The sequence below is a fragment of the Oncorhynchus mykiss genome, chromosome 16, assembly GCF_057628025.1.
Source record: "Oncorhynchus mykiss isolate SJ-2025 chromosome 16, ASM5762802v1, whole genome shotgun sequence".
Classification (NCBI taxonomy): domain Eukaryota; kingdom Metazoa; phylum Chordata; class Actinopteri; order Salmoniformes; family Salmonidae; genus Oncorhynchus; species Oncorhynchus mykiss.
This window is the reverse complement of record NC_143037.1, coordinates 44,473,450-44,496,720: the sequence shown is the minus strand read 5'-3', so window position 1 is coordinate 44,496,720 and position 23,271 is coordinate 44,473,450. Positions and strand designations below refer to the sequence as shown.

Here is a 23,271-nt window from a genome sequence, read left to right as displayed (position 1 = left end):
AAAATGGGGTTTAAAAGGCGTGTGAATACTTTCTGTAGGCACTCTATTTTTCTCTCATACTTTTCTCGGTAATATGCCAGATTAATTTATTGCCTTCGGAAAGTATTCAGACCCCTTGACATTTTCCACATTTTGTGAAGTTACAGCCTTATTCTAAAATGGATTAAAACATTATTATTATTATTATTATATATATATATATTTTTTTAAATCTCAGCAATGCACACGATACCGTAATGAAAAAGACAAAACAGGTTTTTAGATATGTTTGCAAATGTATTAAATAAAAAATAACAGAGATACCTTGACATAAGTATTCAGACCCTTTGATATGAGACTCAAAATTGAGCTCTGCTGCATCTTGTTTCCATTGATCATCCTTGAGATGTTTATACAACTTGATTGTAGTCCACCTGTGCTAAATTCAATTGATTGGGAATGATTTGGAAAGACACACACCTGTCTATATAAGGTCCCACAGTTGACAGTGCATGTCAGAGCACAAACAAAGCCATGAGGTCGTAGTAATTGTCCGTAGAGCTCCGAGACAGGATTGTATCGAAGCACAAATCTAGGGAAGGGTAACCCAAAATATTCTGCAGCATTGAAGGTCCCCAAGAACAGATGCCTCCGTCATTCTTAAATGAAATAAGTTTGGAACCACCAAGATTCTTCCTTAGAGCTGGCTGCCTGGCCAAACTGAGCAATCAGGGGAGAAGGGCCTTGGTCAGGGAGGTGACCAAGAACCCGATGGTTACTCTGACAGAGCTCCATCTCCACAGAGGGACTCTGGGAGAAACTTCCAGAAGGACAGCCAACTATGCAGTACTCCACCAATTAGGCATTTATGGTAGTGTGGCCAGATGGGAGCCACTCCTCAGTAAAAGGCACATGACAGCCCGCTTGGAGTTTGCCAAAGGCACATAAAGGACTCTCAGACCATGAGAAACAAGATTCTCTGGTCAGATGAAACCAAGATTGAACTCTTTGGGCTGCATGCCAAATGTCACATTTGGAGGAGACCTGGCACCATCCCTACGGTGAAGCATGGTGGTGGCGGCATCATGCTGTGGGGATGTATTTTCAGCGGCAGGGAATGGGAAACTAGTCAGGATCTATGCAAAGATGAATCGAACAAAGTACAGCAAAATCCTTGATGAAAACCTGCTCCAGAGAGGTCAGGACCTCAGACTGGGGTGAAGGTTCACCTTCCAACAGGACAACAACCCTAAGCACACAGTCAAGACAATGCAGGAGTGGCTACAAGAGAAGTCCCTGAGTGGCCAGGCCAGAGCCCAGCCATGAACCCGAACATCTCTGGAGAGACCTGAAAATAACTGTGTAGCTATGCTCCCCATCCAAGTTGACATAGCTTTAGATGATCTACAGAGAAGAATGGGCCGCGCTTGTAGCGTCATACCCAAAAACACTTGAGGCTGTAATCACTGCCAAAGGTTCTTCAACAAAGTACTGAGTAAAAGGTCTGAATACTTACGTATGTGATATTTAGCAACAATAAAAAATAAAAAAGACTGTTTGTCTTTGTCATTATGGGGTATTGTGTGTAGAATAAGGCTGTAACCTAACAAAATGTGGAAAAAGTCAAAGGGTCTGATACATTCCGAAGGTACAGTATATGTACCAGTCAATGTTGCTCAGTCAATGTTGCTGGCTGCAATCCTTCTATGATAAACATTAGAAATATGATGGCAATAGATAATCTTTGCAAAAAAAGAACATGCTTTTTCACTTTTAGCTTATTTACTTGTGTGGCTGCTAGCTAAATAGCATTGCACTTCTGTTGTAATCTGATGTAATTTAAGCTATTTTCTGCTGAATGTGTTGCACTAATGCATTTTCTTTGAATGGAAACTATAGTTGCATGCCCCTGATCAGTCTGTTGAAGCAAAGAAAACTGTTCATTTTCAATATAAAACGTAGGTGAAATAGTTTAATGCGCACGTTTTTTGATGTTCTGCATGCAGATTTCTTGACTATTAACGCGGGGCTTCTTGCAGTGAATTTGAAGTCTACAAATGATTTGTAATTATGTTCCAGCTCCTTTGACGATCCGCTCAGTAACAAAATTGTCCCCTGGCTGAATCTAGTTGATGATCCCTGGTGTAGGGTGTCTGGGAGGATTTGAGTTGTGTGCTATAAACAGCCTTTCAAAGCACTTCATGATTACAGATAAGTGATACCGGGCGGTAGTCATTGTGGCAGGTAGCCTTAGAGTGCTCTGAGAACACAGCCCACGGGTGTTGACCTGATTTAAAAACCTTACTCACGCCGGCCTCGGAGAGTGAAATCCCCAGTCCCCTGGGTCGGCGGGGGCCCTCATGCATGGCCCACTGTTGTTTTTTGTCGAAGCGTAAAATGCGTTGGGGTCCTCTGGTACAGAGGCATCGTTGGGCAGATCATGGCTGGGTCTTCCTTTTTTAATCTGTAATTGACTGTAGCCCCTGCCACATATGGTGGGCGGCGGAGCCAGTGATTGAGGTGGCTAGCTCGTTGGCGCTATCGCCGTAGTCCCGGAACTTATTCTAGTCAGTGCTAGCACATCAGTCCTGTAGCATAGCCTCTGTGCATCATGGGTACTTCCTGTCTGAGCTTCTGCTAGGGGCTTCGGATACAAACGAGGGCCTTGTATGCTTGCTTGTGGGTAGAGTAACAGTTGTCTAGGTGAAGGGGACTTGTTGATGGAAGTTGGACAACACATGTCTTAATGACGCAGAATTAAAATCACCGGCAACAAGGAACGCAGCCTCCGGGTACAAGATTTCCTGCTTGTTTATAGCCTCATACAGTTTAAGTGCCAACTTGTTGTTTTTCTTGTTCTGAGGTGGATTATATACAGCAGTCACGATAACAGCTGAAATTCTCTCTCGGGAGGTAGAAGGGTCTGTATTTGAACCGGGTATCCCAAGACTGGTGAACAATGGGTCAAGACTTCCACTGAGCTAGAGAGACTTCCACTGTGTTTTCAGAGAGAGTGAGTGTTGGACAGGTTCGCAGCCAGAGGCGCAGGAGGACTACCCTCTCCTGTATGGGCTGAATCACCTTTCACCTACTTATGCTTGGCTCTACTGCCAGCCGCTGGCTGTGACTGTATCTCTCTCGCTCCCTGCCTGGCTCGCTGAGAAGGCAGAGAGGGGTGGTTGCCCAGGGCAGTGGGGAGCCTGGGGAGGCGGTGGGCCATCCAGCTGTAGACTGGAATGGAGTCGGCCAGTCAGGCCGGGTGTGTGCGTATGTGAGAGAGAGGAGAGGCTGGGGTTGAAAAGTCAATGATTTAATAGCAGCCCCTGACAGCAGTTTTCCATTTAAAGTTGTGACTCAGTGAAGTTCTCACAGTAACTGTTGACTGTTCGATTTTCTGTTAGGCCTAAATGTCTCACTCCTCCCCGATCTAATTGTGAAACACCAGCATTGTGGTACACACCTGGGTATGTGTCACATACAATGTTCCCTCTAAGCTGTGGGTGCGCAGCTCCCCGGGACTGGTGCGCAGAAGAAATATCAGCATCCGCAGAGAAGCACATTGAACTTCACTCAGCTTTCTAGTTTTCCCCTTTAGTTAACTCTATCAAAGTTTCCCTCTATTGTTCGAATTGTAATCGAATCAACACAATATTAGCCACTTTCAATGCAACATACCGAAACAAAAAGAAGTATGCAAGTGATTTTCTTGTAGGCAGAGTGCATTGGAGTAGGATTCTATTGCATTGATAGGCACGACTCTGGCCCAAACTCTACACAGATCTGTGAGCCATAACCAATCAGAGCTGCAGTATCCCAATATGCAAATAGACCATTGCCATATGGATCTGTGCCATTCAATTTGACCTGCACTGTGTTTACAGCATGAGTGGTCGTGAGTAGATGCGCTTGTTTTGAGATCAAAGCAAGAGCTGCATGTAGCCAGGTGTGTACATTTTATCATTCTTTGTTAGTGAGTTATTAGTCCAGATATAGATCATTTCTAGTCTGCAATGGGGGAGTGATTGCTTCCTAAAAAGCAGAAAATGTGTGCATTTCATGTCTGGTAAAGAGCTTTTTGTCTGTAAGGGGCAGTCTTGTATTTTGAGACGGGCTTGAATAAGCTATGAGGCCAATAGGCAGAGGGTAGCATAATTTGTCAGATTTTCTATAATAATGGTATGGAAACAAGGACTTTTATTTAGTCAAATGGTTTCTTGCATCAAACATCACAAAATGTTCAGTCAGAAATTTGCTCAATGCCAAAAATATTTTTGAGGGAACATTGGTCACACATGCATCAATATCTTTCCCATATGAAAATGTGTGTGTGCCACATCTTTGCTTTCTTGAATAGACTACTTATTATTTATCATGCTTGTGTCTTCTTACATAGGTGAATTGTTATGAATCATGTAGGCATTGTTTCTGACTGTTACAGTGGACTGTGTGTTATGTTCAAATAGCCTAAATCCACTTCAAGGAGAGATGAGAGTGCAAATATATTTTTCAATTGTTCCGTTTATCTTCCGTTAGTCAGCACATTACCTAAGGGCGCGCTTTCTTTATTTCTTGACCTAGGTGACCATAATGGACACAGGGGTGAGAGGGACAATAGCAGTAGGCCTGGTGCCACAGTTCTACAAGCTGGACCATCAGCCAGGCTGGCTGCCACAGTCTGTAGCCTACCACGCTGATGACGGCAAGTAAGTCTCACACCATGCAGATGACCGCAAGTAGGCCTCAGTCATACCAGCTCCTCAGTTTGACCTCTAAGATGTATTGTTTTGGATGTAGGCTAATTGCAGGGACTTTCAGAGATGCTATGGACCTTATTTTGATTGATTTATTTCACCTTTATTTTAGCAGGAAGTCCCATTTTTAAGACCAATGTCTATTTTTTTTACCACCACAAAAATATTTACACCACAGGCATGATAATGTCCTACGGCATTGTCCAGTGTGAATAAGGCTCAATGAGTCGCTGTTATCCTTTTTCTTATGTATAGGCTGTACGATGGGAACCCTGTGGGCCAGCAGTTTGGGCCCAAATGCAACCGTGGTGACAGGATTGGCTGTGGAATATACTGTGATACCATCGAGGCTGGGTTGACCACGGTCTTTTTCACCAAAAATGGCAAAGAGGTGAGTTGCTCCTTGCTTTTGCCCAAGTTCCACAATGAGAGACCATCAAATAATAGGGGCTTAACTTCAGTGCTCTTAAACGCTGCTTAAAGGGGAATGAAGGTGTTTTACAAGCTAGGTCAAATGTCGCTAAGCCTTGTTAATACCCAAGAAGGGCAGAGGCAATAATTTTGATACTTTGTATCCCTAATTTTCTTCATTATTTTGTCAGTTACCTGTACATAATGATTAACCGTTGATCAATTTTAGTGAAGCAGGTGGTCAATGCTGACACCACGTTTGAATTCTGAGTACACTCTTTAAACCGGCAGAGATTTGTTCTGTCTTGCAAACATGGGTGGTTAATTCACTGCAGTATTAGGCCTTATATTTAGCCTACGAATTATGCTTATGAATGAGCTTCTAAATAGGTTGATGATCTTTAGCCTATCTATCTTCACTGTCATCAAGTAAAATGTTATTTGTCACGTGCTGAATACAACAGACCTTACCATGAAATGCTTACTTACAAGCCCTTAACCAACAATGCATTTCAAGAATGAGTTAAGAAGATATTTACTAAATAAAGTAAATATAGTACAAACTAGCAGCAGTGTAAAAACAAAAGGTAGGGTGGGCCTTGTCAATGTAAATAGTCCAGGAACTTATTCTAGGTTATTTCGGATCAATTGGCAGAGAGAACAGTATTAGTCTTTTTTTCTCTCTTTTTTTTTGTTGAATTTTACCCCCTTTTCTCCCCAATTTCGTGGTATCCAATTGTTAGTAGTTACTATCTTGTCTCATCGCTACAAACTCCCGTACGGGCTCGGGAGAGACGAAGGTCGAAAGCCATGCGTCCTCCGAAACACAACCCAACCAAGCCACACTGCTTCTTAACTCAGCACACATCCAATGTGTCGGAGGAAACACCATGCACCTGGCGACCTGGTTAGCGTGTACTGCGCCCGGCCAGGAGTCGCTAGTGCGTGATAAGACAAGGATATCCCTACCGACCAAACCCTCCCTAACCCGGACGATGCTAGGCCAATTGTGCGTCGCCCCACGAACCTCCCGGTCACGGCCGGCTGCGACAGTATATAGGTCGTGTCAGAAAGCTTGGCCCCAGTGATGCACTGGGCCGTACGCCCTACCCTCTGTAGCGCCTTACGTCAGATGCCGGGCAGTTGCCATACCAGGCAGTGATGCAATCGGTCAGGATGGTCTCAATGATGCAGCTGTAGAACTTTTTGAGGATCTAAGGTCCCATGCCAAGTCTTTTCAGTCTCCTGAGGGGGAAAAGTTGTCGTGCCGTCTTCACAACTGTCTTGGTGTTTTTGGACCATGATAGTTTGTTGGCGATGTGGACATCAAGGAACTTGAAACTCTCTAACCGCTCTACTTCAGCCCCGTCAATGTTAATGGGGGCCTGTTCAGCCCTCCTTTTCCTATAGTCCACAATCAGCTCCTTTGTCTTGCTCACATTGAGGGAGAGGTTGTTTTCCTGGTACCACACTGCCAGGTCTCTGACCTCCTCCCTATACGCTGTCTCATCATTGTCGGTTATAAGGCCTACCACTGTTGTGTGTCAGCAAACTTTAATAATGGTTTCAGAGTCATGTTTGGCCACGCAGTTGTGGGTGAACAGGGATTACAGGAGGGGACTAAGCACGCATCCCTGAGGGGCCCCAGTGTTGAGGATCAGCGTAGCGTTGTGTTGTTACCTACCCTTACCACCTTAAAGTGGCCCGTCAGTATGTCCAGAGAGGTTGAAAATGTCAGTGAAGACACTTGCCAGTTGGTCCGTGCATACACGGAGTACTAGTGCTGGTAATCTGTCTGGCCCCATGTCTTTGTGAATGTTGACCTGTTTAAAGGTTTTGCTCACATCGGCTATGGAGAGCGTGATCACACTGTCGTCCGGAACAGCTGGTGCTCTCATGCATGCTTCAGTGTTGCTTGCCTCGAAGTGAGCATAAAAGGCATTTAGCTCTTCTGTTAGGCTCGCACCACTGGGCAGCTTGTGGCTGGGTTTTCTGTTGTAGTCCATAATAGCTTTCAAGCCCTGCCACATTCGACGAGTGTCAGAGCCGGTGTAGTAGGATAAATTCTTAGTCCTGTATTGAAGCTTTGCCTGTTTGATGGTTCGTCTGATGGCGTAGCAGGATTTCTTTTAAGCGTCCGGACTAGCCTTAAGCTCGGTGCGGATGTTGCCTGTCATCAATGGCTTCTGGTTGGATGATATGTACGTATGTTCACTGTATTTTGAAGATTGTTTTACTGTTAGCCTATTCGAGGACAGAACCAACCTTGCTCTTGCTTGCTTAATTTAAAATACAGCATTGGCCAAATTGACTGGTGGGGAAAAGTTTGAAAGGTGGGAGAGGTAAATGATGTGATCTCATTTGTAGGACGCGACGGACAGGCAGAGACCAGTATAAAAATAAGATCTAAGAGTTTACAACCATTAGTCAAATAGAATTGATCTGAAAACGTCTTGAGAAACAGGCATTGCAGGCCATCGTAAATCAACATTCTAAAATGTTTGACAACTCAGTGAGGTAATATGAAGAAAGGTCCTTTACAGTTAGCTAGTGTTCTAGAACCTAGTGCTTCTGTTCCAACCTTAAGCCTAACATCCTTGAGAATAAGAGCTAAGACATCCTGTGTGTGTCTACGTCTGTGTGCGCGCGCGTCTGTGTACGCTCATGCGCCCGACCTCCGTGTGTTTTGTTCCAGGTGGGCTCGTTGGTGTTCCCTGCAGCGGCGGAGGGCCTGTTCCCAGCAATCGGGATGCACTCTCTGGGAGAGGAAGTGAGGCTGGACCTCCAGGCAGAGTGGGACATGGAGGAGGCCGACAGCATCATGATGGTGGACAGCCACGAGGACGACTGGGGACGTCTCTATGACATCAGGGTCACTGGCACGGTAAGGAGTAATACAGAACAGCGTCCTCCCATTCTGCCACTTCCTTTTTATGCTGCTGGAATGACTGCGCTCTCTCACACGCACACGTACGCATGCGCGCACACACACCTGCATTACTGCCCTTGTCTTTCTGTAACCACTTCAACGTAACACAACCAACAGTCCACAAGGGCACAAGCTACTGAGTGGCCAGTTTTGGAGGAACATGCATGGCCAACAGATGACTGACATGTACAGTGCCTTGCGAAAGTATTCGGCCCCCTTGAACTTTGTGACCTTTTGCCACATTTCAGGCTTCAAACATAAAGATATAAAACTGTATTTTTTTGTGAAGAATCAACAAGTGGGACACAATCATGAAGTGGAACGACATTTATTGGATATTTCTAACTTTTTTAACAAATCAAAACCTGAAAAATTGGGCGTGCAAAATTATTCAGCCCCCTTAAGTTAATACTTTGTAGCGCCACCTTTTGCTGCGATTACAGCTGTAAGTTGCTTGGGGTATGTCTCTATCAGTTTTGCACATCGAGAGACTCACATTTTTTCCCATTCCTCCTTGCAAAACAGCTCAAGCTCAGTGAGGCTGGATGGAGAGCATTTGTGAACAGCAGTTTTCAGTTCTTTCCACAGATTCTCGATTGGATTCAGGTCTGGACTTTGACTTGGCCATTCTAACACCTGGATATGTTTATTTTTGAACCATTCCATTGTAGATTTTGCTTTATGTTTTGGATCATTGTCTTGTTGGAAGAAAAATCTCCGTCCCAGTCTCAGGTCTTTTGCAGACTCCATCAGGTTTTCTTCCAGAATGGTCCTGTATTTGGCTCCATCCATCTTCCCATCAATTTTAACCATCTTCCCTGTCCCTGCTGAAGAAAAGAAGGCCCAAACCATGATGCTGCCACCACCATGTTTGACAGTGGGGATGGTGTGTTCAGCTGTGTTGCTTTTACGCCAAACATAACGTTTTGCATTGTTGCCAAAAAGTTCAATTTTGGTTTCATCTGACCAGAGCACCTTCTTCCACGTTTGGTGTGTCTCCCAGGTGGCTTGCGGCAAACTTTAAACGACACTTTTTATGGATATCTTTAAGAAATGGCTTTCTTCTTGCCACTCTTCCATAAAGGCCAGATTTGTGCAATATACGACTGATTGTTGTCCTATGGACAGAGTCTCCCACCTCAGCTGTAGATCTCTGCAGTTCATCCAGAGTGATCATGGGCCTCTTGGCTGCATCTCTGATCAGTCTTCTCCTTGTATGAGCTGAAAGTTTAGAGGGACGGCCAGGTCTTGGTAGATTTGCAGTGGTCTGATACTCCTTCCATTTCAATATTATCGCTTGCACAGTGCTTCTTGGGATGTTTAAAGCTTGGGAAATATTTTTGTATCCAAATCCGGCTTTAAACTTCTTCACAACAGTATCTCGGACCTGCCTGGTGTGTTCCTTGTTCTTCATGATGCTCTCTGCGCTTTTAACGGACCTCTGAGACTATCACAGTGCAGGTGCATTTATACGGAGACTTGATTACACACAGGTGGATTGTATTTATCATCATTAGTCATTTAGGTCAACATTGGATCATTCAGAGATCCTCACTGAACTTCTGGAGAGAGTTTGCTGCACTGAAAGTAAAGGGGCTGAATAATTTTGCACGCCCAATTTTTCAGTTTTTGATTTGTTAAAAAAGTTTGAAATATCCATATTCCACTTCATGATTGTGTCCCACTTGTTGTTGATTCTTCACAAAAAAATACAGTTTTATATCTTTATGTTTGAAGCCTGAAATGTGGCAAAAGGTCGCAAAGTTCAAGGGGGCCGAATACTTTCGCAAGGCACTGTATGAAAAAGACAAACAGCACTCGCAAATGAAGTATTAGGTTTTATATAGTTTTATTATCAGCAGGCACAATGGACAGGTTTTGGCCATCAAGCCTTTTTTCCAGACGATTGACAATTGTTTTAGACATGTAGGTATCTGGTGGCTGTTACTGGAAGTGGTTGCAGGAATGGTGATTTGAAGAGGTTTTGCCCCAATTATGACTCCCCCTCCCTGAACTAGCTTCTTGACTCCACAAGACCTTGGCAAACAGTAAAACTGTGTCAATTAGTGATGTTGTTAGCTGGCACCTTCCCACTTGCATTTGTGTGCCAAGGTGCTGTTGATTGCGACAGCCAGTAGTGGGTGTCAGGATGGATTTGGCTGCTGTTTCTGTTAATTTCCCAGCAGTGTTTAGGAAAGTTAAGAAAAGCGGTAACATCCTGGATTATGTCTGTGTTGTGGGTACGTAGATCAGACCCCCCTCATCTCTAATACGGAGAGATTCAAAGAATCCAGGTTATATATGTTGATACTAGAGGCATGCGGGCGTGCGCGCGCACACGGGTTGACGTGACAGATTTGTTTATCCACAGGTCGTGACACCTCCAGTTGAGACAACTGAGAGAGACCATCATCTGTAAGTGGTAAGGGTAGACTGAGGTCATAAAAGAGGGTCTGCGGGTTAAGACAAACTATTTCTGAGCTCTGCTTTCCTGGACCAATGCTTGGCAGTGGCACGGAACGGGATGGTACGAGCCAAGGCCTGGCAGCTCACCAGGTTGTAAAAATTCAATAAGGGGAGTAGCGGGACTCCAAGGAATCTTTTACTCCGTCTCATGTGGTCGGAGGTTTTCACAGCTGGGGTGTTCAGCTGTGTTTGTGTGTGTCCTGCAGGCGACCATTTTGTTTAGTTCTTTTTTTTGTGTCTTACTTTAGGAGCAAGTGAGTAAAGTAACCCTCATCAACATGAGGAGAGGGTGTTGATGGTGGTTCTGTTGATGCTGGAAACCGATAAGGGCGAGTTTTGACAAGCTCAAGGTCTTTTCGGGTGTAGATCTGAGACTGGTCTCTTAGGTCTTTTAACATGACATTACAACCATCCTCTTCACACGAAGACTAGTACAACAGTTGTTTCTGAATCGGAACAGACCAGGGTTCAACTAATATTTGTTTAATTTCAAATACTTTGAGCTGCACTTGACAGAGCTTGCCTGGCTCTCTAAATAACCTACTTGGAATATCAGGGCGATAGTTGCACTTTAATAGCCCTGGGTGGATCTCTGTGGGTTTTTAGTTTCAACAATCAGCAAATGAAAACCAATACTTCAAATTTGTATCTCTTTTGGTGAGAAGCAAACCTCTCTCTCATGATGTGTTAACAATTGTTCCGTAAAAAACACCTGGCTAGTCTCATAGTTTTCTAAACAGCGTGTGTGCGTGCGTCAGACGTGTGTGTGTGTGTGTGTGTGGCTTTTTCCCTCCCCCACATGTCATGTTAGTCCCTCCGTTGATTGAGAGTATTAATCTGATGTATAGTAATTAGAAGCAATGCAAATATTATCCCTCTTTCGTATGTACTGTAGCTATGCAACGGAGCTTTCCAGTGAAAGTTTCCGATGACATAGCTATACAGTTTGTATCGCGGATGGGCGTCTTATCATTTTATACCACTGAGGCCTACGTTATTGTACCGTATTCTTTCCTGGCATTGTTTACTTTGTCATTATCACCATTTGTAAACTTTCCCACAGAATGGAATACTTCTATGTGTTATTCAAAACTATAAAAACTGTTCTGATTCTGAATGATAACCGTCCTAACAGATGGTAGAAAAGGGACAAGGAATTATGATGCCTTCAGAATGTATTCATACTCCTTGACTTATTCCATATTTTGTTGTTACAGCCTGAATTCAAAATGGATTAAAACATTTTTTTTCTCACCAATCTATACACAATACCCCATCATGAAAAAGTGAAAACATGTTTTTAGACATTTTTGCAAATGTTTTACAAATGAAGTACAGATGTGTAATTTACGTAAGTATTTACACCCCTGAGTCAATACTTTGTAGAAGCACCTTTGGTGGTGATTACAGCTTTGAGTTGTCTAGGGTATGTCTGTATCAGCTGTGAGTTGTCTAGGGTATGTCTGTATCAGCTTTGAGTTGTCTAGGGTATGTCTGTATCAGCTTTGAGTTGTCTAGGGTATGTCTGTATCAGCTTTGTGAGTTGTCTAGGGTATGTCTGTATCAGCTTTGTGAGTTGTCTAGGGTATGTCTGTATCAGCTTTGAGTTGTCTAGGGTATGTCTGTATCAGCTTTGAGTTGTCTAGGGTATGTCTGTATCAGCTTTGTGAGTTGTCTAGGGTATGTCTGTATCAGCTTTGAGTTGTCTAGGGTATGTCTGTATCAGCTTTGAGTTGTCTAGGGTATGTCTGTATCAGCTTTGCACTTCTGGATTTGGGAATTTTCTCAAGCTTTGCTAAGTTAGATGGGGAGCAGCAGTGAGCATCAATCTTCAAGTCATTCCACAGATTTTCAATGGGATTCAACTCTGGGCTTTGGCTGGGCCGCTCAACGACTTTAACATTCTTGTTCTGAAGCCATTTCCAGCATTGCTTTGGCTGTATGCTTGGGGTCATTGTCCTGTTGGAACGTAAATCTTCACCCTAGTCTAAGGTTGTTTGCACTCTGAAGCAGGTTCTCATCAAGGACATGCCTGTATGTGGCACAATTCATTGTTCCCTCTATCCTTACCAGTCTCTCATTCCCTGCTGCTGAAAAGTTGTTGCCACAACCATGCTTCATGGTAGGGACAGTGTTAATTGATGATGAGCTATGCCTGGTTTTCTCCAGACATTGCTCTTTGCATTTAGGCCGAAGAGTTACGTTTTTGTCTGATCAGACCACAATCTTTTGCCTTATACTCAGTCTTTCACATGCCTTTTTGCAAACTCCAGGCGTGGTGTCGTGCCTCTTTCTCAGGAGAGGCCTCTGTCTGGCCACTCTCCCATAAAGCCCAGATTTGTGAAGTTCTGTAGAGACCTTTGTCCTTCTGGCAGGTTCTCCCATCTCAGCCAAGAAACTCTGTAGTTCTGTCAGAGTGGTCAGTGGGTTCTCAATCACCTCCCTAACCACGGTCTTTCTTGCCCGATTGCTCAGTTTGGTCGGATGACCACCTCTAGGCAGAGTCTGGGTTGTTCCATATTTTTTCAATTTCCCAATGATGTGATTTTTATGGGGCTTGAATTGAGAAGTGCAAAGCCACAGAATGCAGAGTAGTACAATGGTGATGGCACTGACTTGCCTTCCATGGAGTCCTTGTCTTTGAACACTGTTTACATTGCAGTTGGCGGGACGGGCGCTCCTGTTTAGATAAGTGGGTATCAGATCCCAGCTGTTTACCAACTGTCAGCATCAGGCCTGTCGAGCAAAACCCTAATCCCATCCACCACAAGTTTTCATCTCTATAATAACATAGGCTATGTCCTCCATTTTCAAATGTACATTGCTGTTACAGTTTATGTTCTTGAGATAAACTGAGTCAAACTCATAGAATCAATGTAATAGAAAAGTTATCATACATATATTATATTATAGGGTGGTCCCATTCTCCCCAACTTATTTTCCGATGCTGTGTGTGTGTGTGTGTGTGTGTGTGTGTGTACAGTTGAAGTCGGAAGATTACATACACCTTAGCAAAATACATTTAAACTCAGTTTTCACAATTCCTGACATTTAATCCTAGTAAAAATCCCCTGTCTTAGGTCAGTTAGGATCACCACTTTATTTTAAGAATGTGAAATGTCAGAATAATAGTAGAGAGGATGATTTATTTCAGCTTTTATTTCTTTCATCACATTCCCAGTGGGTCAGAAGTTTACATACACTCAATTAGTATTTGGTATCATTGCTTTTAAATTGGGTAGCCTTCCACAAACTTCCCACAATAAGTTGGGTGAATTTTGGCCCACGTGCTTTTTCAGTTCTGCTCACAAATTTTCTATAGAATTGAGGTCAGGGCTCTGTGATGGCCACTCCAATACCTTGACTTTGTTGTCCTTAAGCCATTTTGCCACAACTTTGGAAGTATGCTTGGGGTCATTTTCTATTTGGAAGACCCTTTTGCGACTAAGCTTTAACTTCCTGACTGATGTCTTGAGATGTTGCTTCAATATATCCACATGATTTTCCTACCTCATGATGCCATCTATTTTGTGAAGTGCAGCAAAGCACCCCCACAACATGATGCTGCCACCCCCGTGCTTCACGGTTGGGGTTGTGTTCTTCGGCTTGCAAGCCTCCCCCTTTATCCTCCATACATAACGATGGACATTATGGCCAAACAGCTATTTTTGTTTCATCAGACCAGAGGACATTTCTACAAAAAGTAGGATCTTTGTCCCCATGTGCAGTTGCAAAATTTAGTTTTGCCTTTTTATGGCGGTTTTGGAGCAGTGGCGTCTTCCTTGCTGAGCGGCCTTTCAGGTTATGTCGATATAGGACTCGTTTTACTGTGGATATAGATACTTTTGTACCTGTTTCCTCCAGCATCTTCACAAGGCCCTTTGCTGTTGTTCTGGGATTGATTTGCAATTTTCGCACCAAAGTACGTTCGTCTCTAGGAGACAGAACGTGTCTCCTTCCTGCGTTGTATGACGGCTGCGTGCTCCCATGGTGTTTATAGTTGCGTACTATTGTTTGTACAGATGCACGTGGTACCTTCAGGCGTTTGGAAATTGATCCAAAGGATGAACCAGATTTGGATGTCTACATTTTTTCCCCAGAAGTTTTGACTGATTTCTTTTGCTTTTCCCATGATGTCATGGGAAACTGAGGCACTGAGTTTGAAGGTAGGCCTTGAAATGCATTCACAGGTACACCTCCAATTGACTCAAATTATGTCAATTAGCCTATCAGAGACTTCTAAATCCATGACATAAATTTCTGGAATTTTCCAAGCTGTTTAAAGGCGCAATCAACTTAGTGTATGTAAATGTATGACCCACTGGAATTGTGATAGTGAATTATAAGTGAAATAATCTGTGTAAACAATTGTTGGAAGAATTACTTGTGTCATGCACAAAGTAGATGTCCTAACCAACTTGCCAAAAATATAGTTTGTTTATCAAGAAATTTGTCGAGTGGTTGAATAATGAGTTTTAATGACTCCAACCTAAGTGTATGTAAACTTCCGACTTCAACTGTGTGTGTGTACATACCTACCTACGTATGTATTAGAGGTCGACCGATTTATGATTTTTCAACGCCGATACCGATTAAGGTAAGATGTTTTAGGTTGTAGTTATTATAGGAATTAGAGGACTATTTCTCTCTATACGATTTGTATTTCATATACCTTTGACTATTGGATGTTCTTATAGGTACTTTAGTATTGCCAGTGTAACAGTATAGCTTCCGTCCCTCTCCTCGCTCCTCCCTGAGCTCGAACCAGGAACACATCGACAACAGCCACCCTAGAAGCAGCGTTACCCATGCAGAGCAAGAGGAACAACTACTCCAAGTCTCAGAGCGAGTGATGTTTGAAACGTTATTAGCGCGAACCTCGCTAACTAGCTAGCCATTTCACATCGGTTACACCAGCCTCATCTCGGGAGTTGATAGTCTTGAAGTCATAAACAGCGCAATGCTTGATGCATTGTGAAGTGCTGCTGGCAAAATGCACGAAAATGCTGTTTGAATGAATGTTTACGAGCCTGCTGGTGCCTACCATCGCTCAGTCAGACTGCTTTATCAAATCATAGACTTAATTATAACATAATAACACACATAAATTCGAGCCTTAGGTCATTAATATGGTCGAATCCGGAAACAATAATTTCGAAAACAAAATGTTTATTCTTTCAGTGAAATACGTAACCGTTCCGTATTTTATATAACGGATGGCATACCTAAGTCAAAATATTACTGTTACATTGCACAACCTTCAATGTTATGTCATAGTTACGTAAAATTCTGACATAAGTTTGCAATGAGCTAGGCAGCCCAAACTTTTGCATATACCCTGACTCTGCGTGTAATGAACACAAGAGAAGTGACACAATTTCACCTGGTTAATATTGCTTGCTAACCTTTCTTTTAGCTAAATATGCAGGTTTTAAAATATTTAGTTCTGTGTATTGATTTTAAGAAAGGCATTGATGTTTATGGTTAGGTCCACGTTGGAGCAACGACAGTCCTTTTTCGCAAATGCGCACCGCATCGATTATATGCCGTTGCATATAGGACACGCTAGATAAACTAGTAACATCATTAACCATAACACATCAACCATGTGTAGTTAACTAGTGGTTATGATTGATTGTTTTTTTATAAGATAAGTTTAATGCTAGCTAGCTAGCAACTTACCGTGGCTTCTTACTGCATTCGCGTAACAGGCAGGCTCCTCATGTGGCAGGTGGTTAGAGCGTTGGACTAATTAACCGTAAGGTTGCAAGATTGAATCCCTGATCTGACAAGGTAAAAATCTGTCATTCTGCCCCTGAACAAGGTAGTTAACCCACCGTTCCTAGGCCATCATTGAAAATAAGAATGTGTTCTTAACTGACTTGCCTCGTTAAATAAAGTTGTAAAAAAATAAATATAGAATCGGCAAAATCGGGGTACAAAAAATACAGATTTCCAACTGTTATGAAAACTTGAAATCGGCCCTAATTAATCGGTCGACCTCTAGTGTGTGTGTGTGTGTTTGTTTGTTTGTTTGTACCAGTCAAAAGTTTGGACACCTACTCATTCAAGGGTTTTTAAAATAATTTTTACTATTTTCTACTTTGAGGTCGAAGGAATTGTCCGTAGAGCTCCGAGACAGGATTGTGTCGAGACACAGATCTTGGATAGGGTACCAAAAATGTTTTGCTGGATTGTCGGTCCCCAAGAGCAGAGGCCTCCGTCATTCTTAAATGGAAGAAGTTTGGAACCACCAAGACTCTTCCTGGCCAGGAAGACAGCTCTAATCTGAACAATCAGGTTATTTCATAGTTTTGATGTCTTCACTATTATTCTACAATGTAGAAAATGGTAAAAATAAAGAAAAACCCTTGAATGAGTAGGTGTGTCTACATTTTTGACTGGTCTGTCTCTGTCTGTTATTCTTGCGGGAATAGGGGATTGCTCAATTCCCTTAATGTCATAATATTACATCATTACTGATTTATTGAACACCTTTTGTCATGGTTTTTAATGGAAGGTACACAAAACAGACAGAACACGTATTGTGTAATCCATATAAATCAGTTTTGACTAATAGACTAAAACTCCCAATTGAAATAAGACTTAGGTAATGTTATAAGTTGCATTGTCTGTCCCCATGCTCTTGGTCCTGTATGTTTGGTCTTGTGAGGAGGCATTTGGCTGGCTGTGCTGTGTACGTGCTGCTTGATACAAATGCAAGCAGCCAAATCCCTCTCTCCCTGTTGCCACAGCAGCGGCTGTCCCCACCAAGCTAATCTCCCCCCCCAGCATAGTGCTGCAGAGGGCTGGGCAGCACCTCAGTCTGCTGCTGGAATGACTGAGCTCTCCCACACACACACACACACACACACACACACACCTCGCTTACATGCACGCATGCACATACACCTGCATGGCTGCCACTGTCTTGCATAACACCATTTTCTATGCTCCCTGACTCTAGCTTTCATTTTGGTGATTATCAGCGAGCTGGACACAGTCAAGTAACTATATGAATGTAGGTTCATTTCTACATAGTTTTCGATTTGGTTTTTATTCATTTCAAAATATATTGAGTTTGTACCCCCCCATTCCCCATAATGTTCTGGCTAGACACTTTTACACTTATCGTCCGTGGGCTGCATTGGGGAAAAAGGGGATACCTAGTCAATTGCACAACTGAATGCATTCAACTGAAATGTGTCTTCCGCATTTAACCAAAACCCTCTGAATCAGAGCGGTGCCGGGGGCTGCCTTAATCGGACGTCATCGGCACCCAGGGAGCAGTTGTTGTTGTCGTGGGTTAGCTGCCTTGCTCTAGGGCAGAATGGCAGATTTTCTTCCCACCTTGCCAGCTCTGGGATTTGAACCATCTTAACTGTTAGGCTATCTGCCACCCGCATTTGTTTTGCTATCCTTGTGGGGACCAAACAATTGATTCCCATTCAAAATCCTATTTTCTCTAACCTTAACCCTAATTGTAACCATAACCCTAAACCTAACCCCTAAGCCTAAAATATAACCCTAAACCTAACCCCTAAGCCTAAAATATAACCCTAACCCCTAAGCCTAACCCCTAAGCCTAAAATATATATATATATAAACACCCACCCACACACATACTCCTGAAGTTTAAATGGGCTGACTAGCATTACATCCCAAGTTATTCTTCTTAGTGTGTCAATTAATCTAAGAAAGATACAATCATCATGTCTTCTTGCCCCTTCCGGGTTCCCCCACCTAAACTTGAGCAGCACATAGAATATATTCTATCATCTGTGCTGGTCTCCAGCCAACACATGCACCTCTCCATAGAGTTCTATCTGAACCACCAGTCATGTTATTTCCATTTGCTAGAGGAGCTAACACCCTTCTAAGGTTGCCTGGTTCCTTCCTTGGAGGAACAGTTGTCATGCATCCCATCATGATACTGTTTGATCTGCTGAAGTTCATCAGTTTCCCATAAACTGTGTAATTCCCCTGTTGAGAACCACTAGGCAGGCAGACACTGCAGGCAGTGGCACCGACCGGAGTGTCCTCTGACTGTCTCCACGATGGGAACAGAACAGCGTGAGAAAGTGTGTGTTTGTGAGATTGAAAGGAAGCTCTGATGAATACTGTATGTGGGGGGTTTAGGCGAGGCCGGGCCAACCTGCTTCTTTAACTAGACGTCTCACTGAAAATTGCCGCTTAAGTCTGCATCATTTCTGAAAAATATCCTAGATGGCGAGAGATATCTCACACGAACGACAGTGAGACAGATGAAGAATTTTGTTGATTTAAATAGCCAGCTACAGTTGAAAGTAAAACTGTGAGACTTGATGATATTCAAAATATTGGTTCTGGTTCATCATAGTTTAGCCGAGTTATTAGTTAGTTGAGCTGTTCTACACACTTTTTCCTATATAGTGCATTACTTTTGATGGTCATCGGGGTTCTGATCAAAAGTAATGCACTATATAGGGAATAGAGTGCCATTTGAGGTGCAACCACAGACCATAGAGATGTTTCTTCTCTCGTATGTTCCATTTATTCTCTTTTAGCCCTTTTGGAAAAAAACAGCATAGACCACCATGAATTTTAAGATGGTCTGTGCGGCATCAGTAGTTTTTCTCATGACAGTGACTCAATTAGCCCATGTCATTGTTAAGTTAGTCTAGCGTCCAAATTAGAGGTCGATCGATTAATCGGAATGGCCAATTTAATTAGGGCCAATTTCAAGTTTTCATAACAATCAGAAATCGGTATTTTTGAGTGCCGATTTAAAAAAAAATAAAAAATAATAAAATAAAAAAAATATATATATATATATATATATAATATTTTTTATTTTTTATATATACCTTTAACTAGGCAAATCAGTTAAAAACACATACTTATTTTCAATGATGGCCTAGGAACGGTGGGTTAACTGCCTCGTTCAGGGGCAGAACGACAGATTTTCACCTTGTCAGTTCGGGTGATTCAATCGTGCAACCTTAGTTAACTAGTCCAACGCTATAACCACCTGCCTCTCATTGCACTCCACGAGGAGACTGCCTGTTACGCGAATGCAGTAAGCCAAGGTAAGTTGCTAGCTAGCATTAAACTTATCTTATAAAAAACAATCATTCAATCATAATCAATAGTTATAACTACACATGGTTGATGATATTACTAGTTTATCTAGCGTGTCCTGCGTTGCATATAATCGATGCAACGCTGGGGGATGATTTAACAAAAGCGCATTTGCGAAAAAAGCACAATCGTTGGACGACCAATGCCTTTCTTAAAATCAATACACAGAAGTAAATATTTGAAAACCTGCATATTTAGCTAAAATAAAGTTTTTATTTTAATTTGACCTTTGTCAGTTAAGAACAAGTTTTTATTTTCAATGACAGCCTAGGAACAGTGTCATTCTGCCTGTTCAGGGGCAGAATGACAGATTTGTACCTTGTCAGCTCGGGATATGAACTTGCAACCTTTCGGTTAGTAGTCCAACGCTCTAACCACTAGGCTACCCTGCCGCCCCAGGCAATATTAACCAGGTGAAATTGTGTCACTTCTCTTGCACGCAGAGTCAGGTATATGCAACAGTTTGGGCAGCCTGGCTCATTGCGAACTAATTTGCCAGAATTTTACGTAAATAACATTGAAGGTTGTGCACTGTAACAAGAATATTTAGACTTAGGGATGCCACCCGTTAGATAAAACACGAACGGTTCCGTATTTCACTGAAAGAATAAACGTCTTGTTTTCAAGATGATAGTTTCCGGATTCGACCATATTAATGACCATGTTATGTTATAGTTAAGTCTATGATTTGATAGAGCAGTCCGACTGAGCGGTGGTAGGCAGCAGCAGGCTCGTAAGCATTCATTCAAATAGCACTTTCGTGCGTTATGCCAGCAGCTCTTCGCAAGCACAGCGCTGTTTATGACTTCAAGCCTATCAGCCTAATGGCTGGTGTAACAGTTGTGAAATGGCTAGCTAGTTAGCGGGGTGCGCACTAATAGCGTTTCAAACGTCACTCGCTCTGAGACTTGGAGTAGTTGTTCCCCTTGCTCTGCATGGGTAACGCTGCTTCGAGTGTGGCTGTTGTTGATGTGTACCTGGTTCCAGCCCAGGTAGCGGCGAGGAGAGGGATGGAAGCTATACTGTTACACTGGCAATACTGTAGTGCTTATAAGAACATCCAATAGTCAAAGGTATATGAAATACAAATCGTATAGAGAGAAATAGTCCTATAATTCCTATAATAACTACAACCTAAAACATCTTACCTTGGAATATTGAAGTGTCATGTTAAAAGGAACCACCAGCTTTCATATGTTCTGAGCAAGGAACTTTTTTTTACATGGCACATATTGCACTTTTACTTCTCCAACATTTTGTTTTTGCATTATTTAAACCAAATTGAACATGTTTCATTATTTATTTGAGGCTAAATTGATTTTTATTGATGTATTGATTTTATTAAGTTAAAATAAGTGTTCATTCAGTTTTGTTGTAATTGTCATTATTACAAATAAATAAATAAAAATTGGCCGATTTTAATCGGTATCATCTTTTTTTGGTCCTCCAATCTGTATCGGCGTTGAAAAATCATAATCGGTCATCCTTTTGTCCAGATATCTAAACTTGTAGGAATTATGGTTGAATAACTGACCGGGGTGCTAACCAAGTCACTCACTCAGATATTACATTACAAACCGCAAACATTTATCTCCACCCTATGGAAAAATGTTTAGATTTGAAGCGAACTTGCTTTAAAACTACAAAATGTTCACTACGTCCTATGGCAAAATGTGTAGAATTGCAGGAAATTAACTCTAAAATGTCGTCTTTTTCTCCGCTGTCAAGAGTGGGGCCGCTAAAATGTTTTGCTTGCAAGGTGGGGGGGCCCGAACCAAATTTAACTTAGGACCCTCAGAAGGCTAACGCCGGCTATGACTGCATGTGTGGGCATGGATGTACTTACGCAGACCCTCGAGCGACTGTGTCCCCGACCCCATAAAAGTTGCCCATCCCTGACCTAAACCATTTAAACTGGAACAACCATTTCAGTAACGGGTGCAATAATTCCAACTAACGGATAGGATTCGTTTTTTATCTTTGTGTAGCATAAGATACATTTATTGACTTAATCAATCAATGTAAATGCAGAAACAGATTTTGTAATAAACAATTTTAAAAAATGTAACTGCAATACATTTACTTGACTTAAAGGGAAATTTCACCAATGCTCTTTTTCAAAATATATTCTACCTTTCAAGATTTTGGGATCATTTAGAAAGTCATTGTTTTTGAAAGAAAAGCAATTTTTTTTGTCCACTTTTAAAATGCCATCAAGTTGATCAGAAATACAGTTTAGACATTGTTAATGTTGTAAATAACTATTGCTGGAAATGGCTGATTTTAATTAAATGTTTATGGAATATATACATAGGTGTACAGAGAGAGGCCCATTATCAGCAACCATCACTCCTGTGTTCCAATGACACATTGTGTTAGCTAATCCAAGTTTATCATTTTAAAAGGCGAATTGATCATTAGAAAACCCCTTTGCAATTATGTTAGCACAGCTGAAAACTGTTGTTCTGATTTAAAGAAGCAATAAAACTGGCCGTTAGACTAGTTGAGTATCTGGAGCATCAGCATTTGTGGGTTTGATTACAGGCTCAAAATGGCCAGAAACAAAGGACATTCTTCTGAGACTCGTTAGTCTATTCTTGTTCTGAAAAATGAAGGCTATTCCATGAGAGAAATTGCCAAGAAACTGAAGATCTGGTACAACGCTGTATACTACTCCCTTCGCAGATCAGCTTAAACTGGCACTAACAAGAATATAAAGAGGAGTGGGAGGCCCCGGTGCACAACTGAGCAAGAGGACAAGTACATTAGAGTATCTAGTTTGAGAAGCAGACGCCTCACAAATCCTCAACTGGCAGCTTCATTAAATAGTACCCGCAAAACACCATTCTCAACGTCAACAGTGAAGAGCCGACTCCGGGATGCTGGCCTTCTAGGCAGAGTTACAAAGAAAAATCCATATCACAGACTGGCCAATTAAAAGAAATGATTAAGATGAGCAAAAGAACACAGATACTGGACAGAGGAGCTCTGACTAGGAGACCAGCATGGTCTTTGTCTTGTTGTATTTGGTGTGTTACTAGTAGGCCAAAAATTCACACAGGTACATTTCCTCCACCTACATTTCAAAGCGCAGTGATGATTGTACCTTATTTCCAAAACATTGGGTAGAAATATGTACCATCGGAGCTCTAAAGTACGACAGAGTATTTTGCTGTGCGCCTTGGAGTTTTAATTTGGTAGCAAAATCTCCCAGAAAATAATTTTTGTAATGTTAAGGCTTTGCTCTACCCTTGTTTCCTGCTACCCTAGAGAAACAAACGAGTACTACAGCAAAAAACGTCTTACTTCCAGGTCAAAAGATCTGACCCATATTACCGGCGCAACATTTATATCTTATATCTTATGATCCCTGTGGATCACAGTGACTGCATTTTACATTCATAAAACTGGCGACGTCGTTAACCATTTGTTTACACTTTGTTCAGTAATGTTACCTCATTGGCTAGCTATCTAACAACCTGGTAACTTTACCAGTATATGCAAACATTTGGGGGCACAGAAATAAAGGAAAAGGAATACCTTCTTCAGGAGATCAATGATCATAGCAATGAATGAATGGTAGATCTCTTGTAGGTCGTCATCACAAACCTGACG

The 23,271-nt window shown here is 42.2% G+C and overlaps 1 protein-coding gene across 6 annotated transcripts in view; it reads left to right on the top strand.

The window, feature by feature from the left end:
* spryd3 (SPRY domain containing 3) overlaps positions 1-23,271 on the top strand; it is an 87,653-nt gene that overhangs the window by 25,801 nt on the left and 38,581 nt on the right. For all 6 annotated transcript variants that reach the window (XM_021565955.3, XM_090202842.1, XM_021565957.3 and 3 more), the window contains 3 exons: positions 4,558-4,682; positions 4,986-5,121; positions 7,837-8,025. In XM_021565955.3, the coding sequence (XP_021421630.1) occupies positions 4,558-4,682; positions 4,986-5,121; positions 7,837-8,025 (450 nt within the window). The remainder of the gene's footprint in view (positions 1-4,557; positions 4,683-4,985; positions 5,122-7,836; positions 8,026-23,271) is intronic.